This window comes from Tenrec ecaudatus, chromosome 10 (assembly GCF_050624435.1).
Source record: "Tenrec ecaudatus isolate mTenEca1 chromosome 10, mTenEca1.hap1, whole genome shotgun sequence".
Taxonomy (NCBI): Eukaryota; Metazoa; Chordata; class Mammalia; order Afrosoricida; family Tenrecidae; genus Tenrec; species Tenrec ecaudatus.
In genome coordinates, this window is record NC_134539.1 from 93,926,725 (window position 1) to 93,943,773 (window position 17,049).

General features: G+C 39.2%; 1 protein-coding gene and 1 pseudogene across 4 annotated transcripts in view; one reads left to right on the plus strand and one right to left on the minus strand.

Moving 5' to 3' along the window:
• Positions 1–17,049, plus strand: part of CCSER2 (coiled-coil serine rich protein 2) — a 201,865-nt gene that overhangs the window by 121,420 nt on the left and 63,396 nt on the right. For all 4 annotated transcript variants that reach the window (XM_075560994.1, XM_075560993.1, XM_075560995.1 and 1 more), the window contains one exon: positions 4,731–4,926. In XM_075560994.1, the coding sequence (XP_075417109.1) occupies positions 4,731–4,926 (196 nt within the window). The remainder of the gene's footprint in view (positions 1–4,730; positions 4,927–17,049) is intronic.
• On the minus strand, positions 10,760–11,655 carry LOC142458114 (large ribosomal subunit protein uL18 pseudogene; annotated as a pseudogene).

The following is a 17,049-nucleotide window of genomic DNA, read 5'->3' on the forward strand; positions in this document are numbered from 1 at the left end:
TGTGTTCTTGCATTGAGTAAGTGCTTGAGTGGAGGCCCAATGTCCATCTGCTGCCGTAATAATAAACCTATAACTATATGCACATAGATCTGTTTCCCCACACTCTTATATAATATATTTACATTATGTAGATTCCAGTCTTTAGACCTCTATAAATAGCCTTTGTCACCTAGTTCTTTCCTCTATTTCCTTTTACTTTCCTCTTGTCCCACTATCATGCTCAGCCTTTGTTTGGGTTTCAGTAATTTCTCTCGGTTACCTTGCCCTTGCTGAATCCCTACCAGGCCTCTCACATCTTCCTTGCTACTGATTTTGGATCACTTATTGCTCCCCTGTCCCTGGGTTGGTCAGCACCACCTCCTTACCCCCTATTCCCCCTCCCCCGTGTCCCGCCGGAACCATTGGTCCTCTTGTTTTCTCCTCCAGACTATTCATCCAGTCTATCTTATCTAGATAGATCTGTAGAAATAATAATATACATCAAAAATCAAGTCATAGCAAAATAGGCGATGAGTGAGAACGCAGCGATGACAACAAAAAAGGAAACCAATTATGCAAAGAAGAATAAATTAATTAAAAGAAAGAAAAATCTGTAAATTGGTCAAGGTCTGATTTTTGATCTCTAGGTGTGTCCTTCTGTCAGGTCCAAAGGGGTACCATGCTTTGTCCCCAGAATCTCAGACAGGTCTTTTTGGAGAGTTCTAGATCTATCTACTCTACCCCTTTATTTGCAACGTTTCACTGTGTGTGTGTATGAGTGAGAGAGAGAGAGAGAGAGAGAGAGAGAGAGAGAGAGAGAGAGAGAGCGATTATCATGTTTTTTAAGACTATCTTAGAGCTGGGAAGCAGAGTTGAAAATACCGTAAGTTAAAACATCACAGAATTCACTGTTCTCATCAAGATTGAGCACTCTTTGTGGAATAGTACTCTAAGGCTTTATTTGTTCACATATTTGAAAAGGTTGATTTTTTGACAAATTTTATAAAAGGGAGGGGATTTGGGGAGGTCTTTACTTTTCCCAACAAATTTCAAATGGTCTTTCTTTTTCTTTTTTTCCCCCCAACCCCCCAGATGCCCATGGTCATCAGTCAAATGGTCTTTCAATGAAATGTTGCTACTAGCAACTTATTGTTAAATGGTTTTTTAATTACAGATATAAAGGTATACTTAAAATATATATACATATATGTAAAACTGCAAACATAAATATATTTTAATATGTAATTGCTACTAGTGGTTAGAAAAGAAACATTGTGTGTGTGTATATATAGATATATATATATATCTTTAATCATAATTCCAGGAGATTCTTCTAAAACTACAATAAAATTATGTTAGTGTAATTGTGAGTTCTGTGAATGGAATACCAGATATTGATAAAGTATGCACATTCAGTCAAAATGAATGTAAGAATAAACAAAGGTATCCGTTTAACATTCTTTTTAAACCTTCTGTGCTTATTTGGTTTCTTTTTTTATTTCATTGGCTGTATTTATGTGATAATGTACGTAGGTGATAATGGTGATCTTAAGCATTTTCTTTTCCATACTTCTGAATTCACTTTTCACCTTTTCCCATGTCTCGACGAGATCAACTCTTCATTTCTACTAGCCGTCCTGACCTGTGAGTGGTCACATAGTGTTCCCTTTGATAGGACACTGCTGGCCTTCCAGTATGTCTCCCATAGCAAGTTACTACCTTTGATTGCTTTCTTTTATTACTTAATTTTTCCACTTATCTGGGCTGAAAACCCATGACAATTATAATATGTTCTGAAGTATAACTCTATGCCTCTTAACTTAATATAGGCTATTATGTACAGTAATCCCCTTTTTGCCTTATCTTTACTTTCTATTATTATTCAACCTTATATTTATCCTCAAAAGGACCTTTTATCTATGTACAGAAATTATTTGTCTTACTGTATCTGGTGGACTGAAGATTTGGGTGTATTTTTCTTTCGGAGATTTGGGTTCTCATGTATGAAGTGCATCAACATTTAACAATCAGAAATTTAACAATCCTCACTCTCTCTTTTTTGTCTTTGTAGTCTTCTTCCATTTTCTGAAAATGACTGCCATTGTACATTCACTTTCTGTTACATCTTTGTGCCCTCTTACATTTAAAATTTTCATTCATAATTACTTTTCCCAGCAAATTTCAAATCGTCTTTCAATGAAATGTTGCTACCAGCAATTTGTTGTTAAATGGTTTTTTAATCACAGATATAAAGCTTATGTGTCAATATTTTAATGATCAGCAAATAAAGGTAAAAGGGTATATGGTGTTTCTTGTGATTGATATTTTCTGATCGATAATGTTATCAGTATAAAGAAGTTGGAAATTATTTGTATAAGCAATAATAATAACCACAGAAAAACCCCCAACGCCACTGCTGTCCAGTTGATTCTGACTTGTGGTGGCCCTATGTAGGGTTTCCAAGGTTTTGTAAATCTGTATGGTAGCAGACAGACTCATCTTCTTCCTGTGGAGCAGCTGGTGAGCCTGAACCAATTACCTAATAGTGCCATCAGGGCTCCTTACAATATTAATATGTTTTTATTTAGCATATATGCATACATATACCTACAAACACATGTGCTAGGCATTATTATAAGCAAAAAATATCTCTTAGAATGGAATGACATTGTGCAGTAAGCATTGAATTGCTTCCATGGGGGAAAGATTTACCAGTTTCAGAAACACTATAAATGATCACTGTGTTAGTCTGGGTAGAGCAGAGCAACAATTTTCAGGGAGACTCATATGTATAGGAAAAAACAATTATATATGAAGAAAGCATCTCAGCCCAGTTCAGATCAAATCCATAAGTTCAATATTAGCCCATAAGTTTGATATTAGCCCATGAATTCATCAGACTCTTGTAGCACATGAAATGATGCTGGATGCAGGAAGATCACAGGCCAGTGGATGGAAAGTCCTGTGGGTCTGGTGGCAGTGGAAGCATCTCCAGGGTTCTGACTGCTATCAGCATGGCCTCATGTAGCTTGCCAACAGGATTGTGAAACAGACTGAGTATGTCCTTGCCTCCATGGAGGAAGAGAGGAAGTCCCAGAATCTTCATGAGAAGGGCACACTCACAAGGAGGCATCAATCAGGCTGTGACCTGATGATCAAGTTGACATGAAATTATGTAACTACCACATTCACTGAGTCATAACAATTTAATGGCAGTCGGGTGTCTTTTTCTATATTGCCATGCAGTGTTCTAAGCACTATTTAATTTTTATACCAACCTTATGAGTTATGTATTATTATATACCTCATAGTGTAGATAAGGAAAATGAAGCATAGAGTGTAAATACTCTCTGAGTGTGCTGTATGGCTAGTACATGGCAGAGCTAAGATGTAACACATGGATTCTACATGGATGGTCTCAGAATGAGTAAGACACAGTTGCTGTCTCTAAAAGTTTTACAATCTGATTAGGGTGGGTACATATATAAGTTCCTTTAATTTATGCTGTAATGTAAGTTAAAGCTCATGAAAATATTGTTTTATCTAATTCATGAGAATAGGCAGGGTTTCCTGGAGGATGAGATGTATCAGTTAGACCAGAAGATTAAAACTCACTTTTGGATTTCATGCTGAAGGTATTGGAAATACAGCCTCTAAGACATGCACATAAATTCATACTGATTAATTGATCAGTATTTGAAACTTGACGACTTTGAGCAAATAAATTTAAAGCAGAAGTATTAGTCTCTAAATTAGGGATGTATGTATTAATAGTTTTAAAAGTCATCAAAATATTTTTAGGATATTAAATAAAAGCCAGGCCTGAAATTATGTATGAAAGAGGTTATTTTAAAGAAAAAGAAAAATGTGAAAACTAAATTCATATTGCCTAAGAATTCAGAGATGTGTGAGTGGTTCTTAAAAGGTAGAAACTTTAGTAGAATCCTTGTTTGTATAGAATTAATCTGCTTCAAATTTAGTGTATGGTGAATTTAATGTTAACTTATATAAGAACATGCCTACAATATTAGAAAGAATAAGTTTTCACTCCATTATTTTAAGTATTGAGATTTCACAGTGAATTAAAGGTCTGAGTGGCCCATTATCGCAGCTACATCGACCTCCCTCCCCAGAAGAGTGCACTTTAGAGGATAACTCTGAAGATATAGCCCCGGGGAGAGTGGCAGGTCTTCCCAGACCACGTGGGAGAAAACTGTGTACAAATATGCTGGATACAATTTATGTATGGACTTGAGTGGAGGCCCAATGTCCATATGCTACCTTAATACTTAACTTATAATATATGTACATACACCTAAATCTCTACCATTAAATATTAATATATTTACATATGTACATGCCTATATTTCTACCTGCATAAATCTCTCTGTGTCTCTCCCTCTCCCTCTTCTCAATGCAAGAACACTTTGTTCCAATAACCTGGCATTCTGTGATGCTCACCTAAGAATAGGCATTCAATGTACAAACAAAATAAACATTCTGTTTTGTTTTGGGGGGTTTGTTTTGACTCAGTGTTAAATAGTAAAAAATTCAGGGAGGAGAACAGAAGATAGTTTTAATGACGGTTAGACATGATTGGACCAGCAGAAACAGATTCCTTGACTGAGGGGATGCAAGTTGCAGTCTTTGTCATAATTAAAAATGACTTGTAATGATACCTTTATTTTTTTCTCTCTCTAAAAAATATGCTGTATATCTCTACCCCCTCCTCCCTTTCTGCATTCTTCTAGAGGTTCCCCTTACCGAGAATCTCCTTTGGGCCATTTTGAAAGCTATGGGGGCGCCCCGTTTTTCCAAGCTCAGAGGATGTTTGCAGATGTACCAGAAAATACCGTGATATTGGATGAAATGACTCTCCGGCACATGGTCCAAGATTGCACTGCAGTGAAAACTCAGTTACTGAAACTGAAACGTTTGTTGCATCAGGTGAGTCGATACTAAATATTTCAGATTCTGATCATCTGAATTGCAAATTGAATGGCTTAGAAAATTGTGTTGCTAGGTTTCCTAATATCTACTTAGATCTGTAGGAGTCCTTAGGTGGTGTGTATGTTAAGCACCTGACTACTGATAGAGCAAAATATCCAGAGGTGTACTGCAAATCCAGATTGATAATCAGCTATTCAAGGCCATAACCGTGAAAGCTTGCTGGTGCAGTTCTACTCTGCAACACGTGAGGGTGCCGTGAGTTGAAATAGTGCAACAGCCACAGATGTTTCTTTAATTGACATCTCTGAGAAATAAAACATGCATATCATATATGTACTATATTACTATTTTGAAGGAAAAACATATTAGGTTTTGCTTCAGGTCTTGATACGGTCTCCAGCATTATACCTAAAGGGTATTTGTAAGTCAACCACTATGTTTCTGTTTACTCTGTTTTATTTTGCTCCATTGCAAGATTGTAGTGATTGAGGAATAATAGGTATAAGACATAAAATCTAATACCTGTACATTCAATAATTGATCCTTGCTACTGTAATTTCAGCTAAATAGAGAACAAGAAACCATAGCAGCTTTCATATAGTAGAAATAATTTCCTATTAACTGTACCTTTGGTAGGCACTTAATTTAAGTTTTGGGTAGAGCATTCAAGTTGAACCCCAGTTCTTTAATTTTTTTAATTGAGAAAGTTTGTACGTATGACAGTGTTATGATTTCTGGTAATACCTGGCTTCTGAAGAATTTTAGCACAGAGAGATGTAAAATCCAGATGCAAACAAGAAATCAAGGAGTAAAATGCTAATTAACTCTCTGATACCTTTTACTTGGTTCAAATCTTTATTGTATTTTGTATGCTAGCTATTCTTTCTGCTCACTGGTCACCTTTCTTATTAAGTGTCTTCATGGTGGCTCAAATTCATAGCACATCTGTGTGCAACAGAATGAAATACCGCAGTCTTGTGCCACGGTCACAGTTGTTGTTTGAGCCCATTGCTGCCGTCACTGGGTCAGTCAAACTCCTTGAGAGGCTTCCTTTTTTTCGGTGACCCTCAACGCTACCATCATGATGTCTTTTTTTATGGACTGGTCCCTCCTAATAATATCCCTAGGACATTAGACAAAACTTGCCATTCTCAATTCTAAGGCACAATCTGAGCTGTACTTCATAGGAGACAGATTTCCTTTGCTCTTCTGGTGGTTCATGTTCTCCCAATGTTCTTCACGAACACCATAATTCAGATACATCAAATTTTCTATCTTTCTCTTCATTGTGTTGATCTTTCTCTTCGTTGTCTAGCTTGTATATGAAGTGATCAAAAACACCGTGACTTTGGTCAGGCTCACGTTAGTCCTCAAAGTGATATGTTTCTTTCAAAAACTCTCCAGAGGTTTTGTGCAGACTTGTCCAATGCATTGTGGCCTTTGATTTTGTTTTGTTTTGAAGATTATTTTATTGGGGCCCTTGCAGTTCTTCTAACAATCCATGCATCAGTTGTATGAAGCATATTTGTACATATGTTGCCATCATCATTTTCTAAACATTTACTTTCTATTTGAGCACTTGGTATCAGCTCCTCTTTTCCCCTCCTTCCCCCACCATGGTTTACCCTTGATAAAATATAAATTATTATTATTTTCATATCTTATACTGACCACTGTCTCCCTTCACCCACATTTCTGTTCTTTGTCCCCTCCTTTGATTTCTTGAATTTTAATTGTGGATATAAGTAAAGTGAAATCCTTGAAAACCCCATTGTTTTCTCCACTTATCCTGATGTTATCTAATTGTCCATTTGTGAGGATTTTTGTTTTCTTTGCACTGAGTAGTAATTTATATTGAAGATCGTAATCTTTGTATTTCATCAGTGTTTCAAGTCTTTTTCAATTTGAGCAATTAAGGGTAAGTCATCTACATATTTCAGTTTGTTAATGAATCTTCCTCTACTCTACCTGCCACATTCTTCATATATTTCAGCTTTTCACATTATTTGATGATTATACAGGTTGAATAAGTGTGGGTAGAGGATCCAATTAGACTTAAACCTTTCCTGATTTTGAACTATGCAATATTCCCTTGTTCTATTTGAATGACTGACTCTTGGTCTTTGTACAGGTTCTTACTAATCACAATTATTTTGGAATCCCTTTATCCTCAAATTGTTATGGAACACATAGTCAAATGCAATTGCTTAGGAAATAAATAACAGGTAAACATATTCCTGGTATTTTCCAATTATAACCAGGATCTATCTTATGTTAACAGTGATAGAGGAGCAAAGAAAAATGAGCTGATACCAAAGGCTCAAGTAGAAGGAAAGTGTTTTGAGAATGATGATGGCAACAAATATTCAAATGTCCGTCACACAATGGATGTATGTATGTATGGATTCTGATAAGAGCTCTAAGAGGCCCTAATAAAATAATTTTTAAAAATGCATTGATAATCCCTCATTCATACACTCTAAATCTGAAATGAAATTCTGGAAACTCTCTGTTTATTAACTTCTGCAACCATTTGTTAATTACCTTGAGTAAAATTTTATCTACTTGTGATGTTTGGCTACTTGTGATACTGTTTGATAATGTCTACACTCTGTTGTGTCCACTTTCTTTGCAATAAGTGAAAATAAGGTTTTGTTTTGTTCTTTAAAAATAATTGTATTGAGGGAGTACTTGAGTGGAGACCCAATGTCCATCTGCTACCTTAATATTAAACCTATAAATATATGCACATAGATCTATTTCTCCACCCTCTTATAAATATATTTGCATATATACCTGTCTTTATATAGAACTCTATAAATGCCCTTTGCTTGCCAACTCTTTCCTCTATTTCCCTTGACTTTCCTCCTGTCCCACTATCATGCTCAGTCCCCACCAGGGTTTCAGCAATTCCTCTTCTATTAAATTGGCATTCTATGATGCTTACCTTCCCGACACAAACTGTGAAGACAAAGCGGGTGCATAAGCAAATCTGGTGAAGAAAGCTGATGGTGCCCAGCTATCAAAAGATATAGCATCTGGGATCTTAAAGGCTTGAAGGTAAACAAGGCGCCATCTAGCTCAAAAGCAACAAAGCCCACATGGAAGAAGCATACCAACCTGTGTGATCACGAGGCACCGAAGGGATCAGTTACCAGGCATCAAAAAAAAAAAATCATATCATTGTGTGCTCACCTCCATGATACAATCGCTGAAGACCAATGGGTGCATAAGCAAATGTGGCGAAGTAAGCTGATGGTGCCCGGCTATCAAAAGATATAGTATAGAGTCTGGAGTCTTAAAGGCTTGAAGGTAAACAAGCAGCCATCTAGCTCAGCAGCAACAAAGTCCACATGGAAGAAGCACACCAGCTTGTGTGATCATGAGGTGTTGAAGGGATCAGGTATCAGGGCATCATCAGAACAAAAAATCTTACCATAGTGCATGAGGGGGAAGTGCAGAGAGGAGCCCCAAAGCCCATTTGTAGGCCACTGGAGATCCCCTTGCAGAGGGGTCTTGGGGAGGAGGCGATCCAGACAGGGTGCAATGTGGCAACGATGAAAAATACAACTTTTGTCTAGTTCCTAAATGCTTCATCCACCCCTCTGCCACCCTCCCCCCCAACTATCATGATCCCAGTTCTACCTTGCAAGTCTGGCTAGAACAGAGGACGTACACTGGTACACATAGGAACCAGAAACACAGGAAATCCAGGGCGAATGATCCCTTCAGGACCAGTGGTGTGAGTGGCAATACTGGGAACATAGAGGGTGGGTGGGTTGTAAAGGGGGACCCAATTACAAGGATCTGCATGTGACCACCCTGGGGGATGGACAACGGAAAAGTGGGTGAAGGGAGACGTCTGACAGGGCAAGATATGACAAAATAATAATTTATAAATTATTAAGGGTTCATGAGGGAGGGCAGCGGGGAGGAAGGGGAAAATGAGGACATGATGCCAGGGGCTTAAGTGAAGAGCAAATGTTTTGAGAATGATGAGGGCAGTGAATGTACAAATGGGCTTTACACAATTGATGTACATATTGTTTGTGCTAAGAGTTGTATGAGCCCCTAATAAAATGATTTTAAAAAATCAAATGTGCCTAAAAATAATTGTATTGGCATTTGATTCTCACACAATATAATAATTTGATCATATTTTAAAAAATTATGCAATCATCACCACAATCAATTTCCGAACATTTTCTGAAACATTGCATTGTTAGCTCTCAATTTCTTCCCATCCTTTTCTCCTGCCCCATCTGTACATAATTATTAATGTAGTTACTGTCTTTATAGATTTACCTATTCTGCATTTTATATACAGAAAATCACACAAAACACAAACCAGAAACAAATAGGAAACAACCAACAACAATGATAATCAGATTTTTTTATGTTATCTAAAATATTGGGTCAGCTGTGGTGTGAGTATAAAATAAACCTACTGAAAATATTAAAAAAATAAGAAGCAGAAAATATAAAAACAAAAGATTTAAAAATGGTTAGAAAGGGTGACCAACTGTTGCCAACTGCATCTGCAGCCATCATTGAGTTGATGATGCTCTGTATGATAGCATCCCTGGACTGTGATCAGAGGGAATTCCCTGGAGTCTTAATCCATGTGGGAATCCTCCAAATGTATGCTGCATCAATCTGTGGAAACATTTCAATTGTTTTTATCCTATCAATTCTTGGAGCCTTATTTGCTTGTTTATTCTAATGCTTTCAAAGAATCTTAGTCTTCATCCTTCAATACCATTGATTTTTGATCACATGCTACTTGTTGAAATAATTGAATGCCCACTAATTATTTTAGCAATTGACTGTATTCCTTCCATCATCTATTTATGCTTTCTGCATTATTCACCATTTCACCCAAAGAATTCTTCATTATTGCAATTTGAGGATTAAATGTTTTCTTTTAATTTTTTTCAGCTTTAGATGATGCTGAGTTTGTTCCTTTTGGATTTCTAACTCCAAGTCTTTGCTTTCATTATTATGCTTACATTGTCTTCTTGAGCTGCCTGTTGAAATTTTCTGCTTAGCACCATTTCCTCCCGTCACTTAGCTACATTGTGTTTTAGAGTTTCTTCTGACATCCACTTTTGTGCCTTACTTTCCTTTTCTATCATTTTAGTGATCTTTTGTTTTCTTTATGATATTCTCATTGTCATCCTACAAATCAGTGTGTGTTTAGGTACTAGGTTTTAATCTATAAGTTCCCAGACGTTTTTGACTGACTACCCTCACTTTAGGAAGAAAAAAAAAAATACTGAGCACCCCCTGTCAATTAACAACGTTTGTGCCGGAGTTCCTATGCTGGGATAAAGTGTAGGTGTTTGCTTTTACAGCCCCTCTGGATTATTCCAGGGGTCGGTATCACCCACTTGGGAAGCAGTGGACCTTGTTACTTCAAAACTTTCTAAGATGTTCTCAAAATTCTGGTGAGATATACTGAAGGTTATATTTTGGGTCTCTCAGATTTGTTTAATTTTCTTAAGCTTTAACCACAACTTGCATATGAGCAGTTTGTCGTCTGCTCCACATTTAATCCTGGCCTTCTTTCGGCTGATGATAATTGAACTTGTCCATTTTTAGTTAATTTGAATCTTGTGTACTCCACCTGGCAACTCCATGTGCATAGTTACTATTTATGTTGTTGAAAAAGGGGGTTGTAATGAAGAAGCTGTTGGTGTTGTAAAGTTCTATCCTGTAGTTTCCAGCTTCACTTCTTTCATCAAGGGTATGTTTTTCATGTACATTCACATTCCAGTCAGTGCATCTTTTTTTTTTCTGCTTGAAATAGTTTATGGAAAATTATGGTTTGGCTTAGCTCTCTGCAACCCGCTCCTGAGCTCTGAGGAAGCTTGCCTTCCTCTGAGCTACCCAATCTTTCTTCTGGGCAAGAGACATCTTGGGATGATTCTACCTCTTCTTCTTCACATCTCTCTTAGGCTTCTTCTCATAGACCGGGTTCTCTCGTATAGTGGCATGTGCTTTCTAGTATATCTCCTCCATCATGTCAGGAGTCACGTTGTTCTTTATGTATTGAGAGAACTGTTTCTTGTAAGCATCTTTCTCCTCTTCCATTAGGTAGCGCATGTAGTCGGCGACGTTCTGACCCAGGATGTGTTTTCGATGCACCTCTGCATTGAATTCCTTGCTTTCTGAATTATAACCAGGGAACCGCTTGGTACTATGAGGGATAGACAAGCCTCCGTCCACAGCCCCCTTCAGAGCCCCAAACACTTTATTTCCAGTGGTGGTCCTGGCAAGGCCGGCATCCAGATAGCAGGTGAAGGCACCAGGTTGGCCGTCAATGCTTTCCACATTATATTCATCTCCAGTTATTTCCACTTGGCCTTCATAGATTTTGTCCATGCCAAACCTATTAAGAAGCCTGCGTGCCAGCAGCAGACCAGTACAATATGCTGCAGCGTAATTGGTCAGGCCAACTTTCACACCATACTTGGGAAGTTCGTGAGCATACACTGCACAGACAATCATATCCCATTCTATATGGGCATAAGCGATCTGGCAGATGATATCCCTGTTGGTTACACGAGCTATCATCCTGTATTTGGGTGTATTGTACTTATTTTTATCTTGGATCATCAAGCGCTTTCGAGCATAATAATCAGTTTTGCCCTCTCGTCGTCTTCTAAATTTCACTTGGTATCTCTTGAAGTAGGCCTTGTTTTTGACAACTTTAATAAACCCCATCCTGCGGAAAAGAGAGCATCGTCCGCAGATCGCCACAGACCGGCAGGGCGAGCGGCTCTATTGGGGGTGGGGAAAAAAGCCAGTCAGTGCATCTTGATTGCATGTTTGATCAGTTTCTCTGAAGAAATTGGTAGAATTATTTAGTTTCTTTATATATTATTATTGGTTCCTAAATTTGAATGATAAAGTGTATTTAACTGATCACCCTTGACTCTACAGATAATGTCCTACCACAGGCAGTATTGTACTTGTATATCCTGAAACATTCTTTGTGATGAAGAGGACAGCATTATTTCTCTTGAATGATAAATGCAGCACCATCCTCACCTTTCAGAGGCTTTTGTTTTTGACATTTTATGAATGACTGCCAAGTAACAGAATCCTTGTTGACCATCATGTGAATAAGCTCAATAAGTGCTTCTTAATGTGAAGTATAGGTCTTTTAATATTAGTGATTAGTGTAAATATTCTGTTAAAGGCATGAGAATTGTTTGTTTTAGATGATCAGGACTACTCCTGTCTATTCTTATATATAGGCTTTTTAAAAGGAACTATTTTTAAAAGGAAAAAATTCTATGCTAGAAAAGAGATGATCTTTTAGCACCTGAGATTCCTAGACTTTCACTTGAAGCAGAGATGCCAAAATTGAAATACTAAAACTGTGCTTACATCTTATGGTAGTTCAACTGTATGAAGGATATTTACTCTGGCATGTAATATTTCTCTGATGTATGGACTAGGGAAAAATTTTTCTTATTACAGTTTTGGATTAAAAAGAAAGGGATGGGAATAACTACCATGTTAAAAGTGTATTCTGAGTCAACCATTTTCCTAGTTCTTCCAGGTACCTCCTGTTGTATCTGAGTTTGTTGCCTTGAATTCTGAAGAATTTTAAATTAATAGCTATTAAGAGCAGGCCATCTCTGAGAATGAAAGAAAAAGCATAATTCAGGAGAGAGTAAGGGAATTGAAAGCAAATGATAAATTTCATAAAGGTAGGAAAATGTCTTTATAATTCACTTATCATACAATTCAGTAGTTCAATCATATTAAAAAGAGTTGTACAATCATCGTCACAAGCAACTTGAGAACATTTACTCCTTTCTTGTATTCATTGTTATCAGTTCCCCATTTCTCCCCATCCTCCCCTGTCATAACCCTGCCCCCACCCTTAAAGGAACGCTCTATGGCATTGCCCATCCTGGATTTCTTTTTTTAAATTTTCATTAATTTACTGTGTTGCTTTTTTTTGAGTTAAAAAAATCATTTTATTATGGGCTCATACAACTCATCACAATCCATACGTACATCAATTGTGTAAAGCACATTTGTACATTTCGTTGCCCTCATTATTCTCAAAATGTCTGCTCTCCACTCAAGCGCCTGGCATCAGGTCCTCATTTTATCCCCTCCCTCCCCACTCCCCACTCCTTTATGAACCCTTGATAATTTATACATTATTATTTTGCCATATCTTGCTCTGTCCACATCTCCCTTCACGCACTTTTCTGTTGTCTGTCCCCCAGGGAGGAGGTCACACGTAGATCCTTGGAATCGGTCCCCACTTTCCCACCCACTATCCCTATGCCCTCCTAGTATCGCCATTCACACCACTGGTCCTGAGGGAATCATCTACCCCGGATTCCCTGTGTTTCCAGTTCCCATCTGTACCTTTGTATGTCCTCTGGTCTAGCTAGACTTGCAAGGTGGGATTTGGGTCATGACAGCGGGGGCGGGGAGAATGAAGCATTTAGGAACTAGAGGAAAATTGTATGTTTTATCGTTGCTACATTGCACCCTGATTGGTTCATCCTCTCCCCAAGACCCTTCTGTAAGGGGATGTCCAATGGCCCACAAATGGGCTTTGGGTCTCCACTCAGCACTCCCTCCCTCATTCACTGTATGATATTTTGTTCTGATGATACCTGATCCCTTTGACACCTTGTGATCACACAGGCTGGTGTGCTTCTTCCATGTGGGCTTTATTGCTTCTGAGCTAGATGGCCGCTTGTTTTCCTTCAAGCCTTTAAGACCCCAGATGCTATATCTTTTGATAGCCGGCACCATCAGTTTTATTCACCACATTTGCTTAGTCCCCTGCTTTGTCTTCAGCGGTTGTGTTGGGAAGGTATCATAGAATGCCAATTTAATAGAAGAAAGTATTCTTGCATTGAGGGAGTACTTGAGTGGAGGCCCAGTGTTCTTCTGCTACCTTAATACTAAACCTATAAATATATGCACATAGATCTATTTCCCTATCCTCATGTATAAATATATTTGCATATGTACATGTCTTTATATAGACCTCTATAAATGCCCTTTGCCTCCCAGCTCTTTCCTCTATTTCCTTTGACTTCTCTCCTGTCCCACTATGATGCTCATTCCCCACCAGGGTTTTAGCAATTCCTCTTAGTTACATTACCCTTGATTATGCCCACCCAGGCCTCCCACTCCCTCTTCACCACCTACTTGGATCACTTGTTGTTCCCTCGTCTTTGGGTTTATTAACACCATTACCTTTTCCCCCACCTCCCCTTCTCTCATTGTTGGTCCCATTGTTGGTCCCATTGTTTTCTCATCCAGAGAATTGTTGGTCCCATTGTTTTCTCATCCAATTGTTCATCCAGTCTATCTTATTTAGACAGACCTGCGGAGATAATAACATGCACAAATACAAGACAGAGCACAACCAAGCAACATTATACAACAAAATAACAACAGCAACAAACCAATGACAACAAAACAAAACACAACAAGCAAGAAAAGCTTGTAGTTAGTTCAAAGATTGTTGGCCTTTAGGAGTATTTTCCAGTCCATTGTCTTGGGGTACCACGCCTTGACCCCAAAGTCCACCTTCACCATTTCCTGGGCCATCACTGCTCCATTTCCTTGCTGTTCTGTTGCACCCCCTTAATGTTTTGCCTCGGTGTGGCAGGATCTGGTCAGGTGCAATTCCCACACTGTGTCTCTGGTGTTGTCCCCTATAGGGCTATGGGTCAGTGAGGGGTGTCATGTCTCATAGTGGGATCGACCATGTGGTCCTCTCTGTCAACTGTCTGCTCTAATGGGGAACATCGACCTCACGGCCTGGTGGGCCATGATGTGCTCCACTTTCTCCTCCTCCCCCTGTATTTGCTCCTGTGTGCTTCGATCAGATATGTCCCTCTTCCGGAGCTGTAGATTCAGTGCCGTCCTTTGAAATAAATTCTTCTTAGGGGAGGTGCAGGTGTCCACTTAGTAGTTGAGCTTGGGGCCGGCCCCACAGACCTCTCCACTGGTTCCCTACTCCACGCTGGCATTTTGCATTGGCATCCTGAAGCACTGGGTTGAAGCCTGGTCCCTCTTTCCCTGTGAAGACACAAACAATCCCCTCCCCTTGGGTGGATTAGTGCCCTGTGACCCTACTACCCTTTTCTTTATTATTTTTATTTTCCTCTCCCCACCTCCTTTTTTGTTGTCTACCATGTGTATTCCTGTATTTGTTTTGGTCCCTGCCATATTACCTGGTCTTCACCTTAGGAATGTTTATAAACCGTAGCTTTTTCCTTATGACCCCTTTGCCTTTTTTTTTTTTTAAGCTTACCTCAACCACTTTTGAATTATTTCCATCTTTAAGTCAATGCTATCTTGAGGTGTGTTTTCTCTTTTTGCCCTCTGCATGAGGTGGTTCTATATGGTGATCTCTCATTTATGCTTAGCGAGTGTTGTTCTTCTGCCCAAACTGGGTTGGCAAGGATCTTTTGTAGGGTTGGGTTTTTTCTAACGTATTCTTTGAGATTTTCCTTGTCTGGGAAGACTCTTACTTATCCTTCTATCTTGATTGATAATTTGGCTAGGTATTTTTTAGGTTTGCATTGTTTTCCTTCGATGTTTGGAATGTTTCTCCACTCTTTGCTCTTCTTCATTGTTTTTCCTGATAGAGGTCTGAGCCTATTCTTATTTGGGAACCTTAATATTTGATTGCTTGTTTTTCCCTAGCTGCTCTCATGATTTTCTCCTTTTCCTCAAAGTTGGATAATTTAACTATCATGTGCCTTGGTGACTTCTTGGGAGTCAGTCTAGCTGGTGTTATTTCAGCCTCTTGAATGGTTGCCTGGTTTTCATTCATTAAGCTGGGGAAGCTTTCCTCGAAGAATTCTCTCACTATTTTGCAGATTAGACTTCTTTGTTTTGTCTTCCTCCGGTAAGCCAATAATCCTAATGTTACTCCACTTCATAGCATCAGACATAGCTCTTAAGTTTTCTTCAGCTTCTCTGATGATATTAATAGATTTTTGTTCACATTTGTTTTAAGTCTGCTTGGCTATCCTCCAAGTCACTGATGCAGTTCTCTGATTCCTCCAGTCGCTTCTCGAGGTCTGTGTGTGTGATACTGGTTTTTGTTATCTCCTCCCTAAACTTTTATCTCTTCTATCATTTCATCCTTTTTCTGTATTGTTTCCCTCATATCCTCTATGACTCCAAGTAGCCTTCTGAAAATTTCTTTCTGTGGCAGTTCAATGTCTGCTTCTTATATGCATGTCATTATGTTCAGGACATCTTCTGCAATTGCCTTTTGTTTCTCCTGTTTTTGTGGTTGAGGTCATTGGGGCTGAAAGCTGTTTGCGTTGCGTTGTTTTAGAGGAGCCAGGTGCCATTTTCCCGGGAGTTTTAGAGCACTGGCTCTCTCTGGGAGACTTGTAGGAAAACTTCTTCGAACTGCCTACAGCTTATTTCACTATGGAATTAACCTACCACTTTATCCTTCTGTGGCTTCCCTCTCAGGGGAGTGACCCAGAAGGCTGTTGGGTTGCCTGCATTGGTGTTGGAGAGGTTGGGCATAGGTTCCTGTAGCAATTTGGAATGTTCAGGAATGTTGGCCAAGGTACCTTAGGACCCCAGGCACACAGGCAGGAATTCCCCTGTAAGATGTTGAGCAGAGTATCCCCTGGTGGAGGTCAGCAGGGCCTTCCTAGCCTCTGGCTAGCTACACAGGGTAGAGCTCCCCTAGCTGGGTGTGGCAAAGGCGTAAATGCCCTAGACTAAAGAGAGTGGTCTGGAGGTTAGCAGTAGTGTGTGAGAGACCAAGAAAGAGACAGGAGAAAAAAAAAGTTAAAAAGCAAGCACTGAGCCTGTGGGGGCCAGGAGATGTGGCGTGTGGTGGTGGGGGGGGGGGGGCATGGAAACAAACGCAACTGTGTAGCTGAGTCCAGAATCCCACTAGTGGAGCTGCAAGGGTCCAGTCTCTGCTCTGAGATAGCAGTGGCAAGCCGTGGCTGTGTTGAGAAAAGGACCCTGTGCAGCCCTCCAAGACCCAGGGGGGTACAGAGGAGATGGAAATAAGGGCAACAGTGTAGCTGAACCTCGATCCCTGCCCGTGGAGCTGCAAGGGTCCAGTCCCTGCCCCAATGTGGG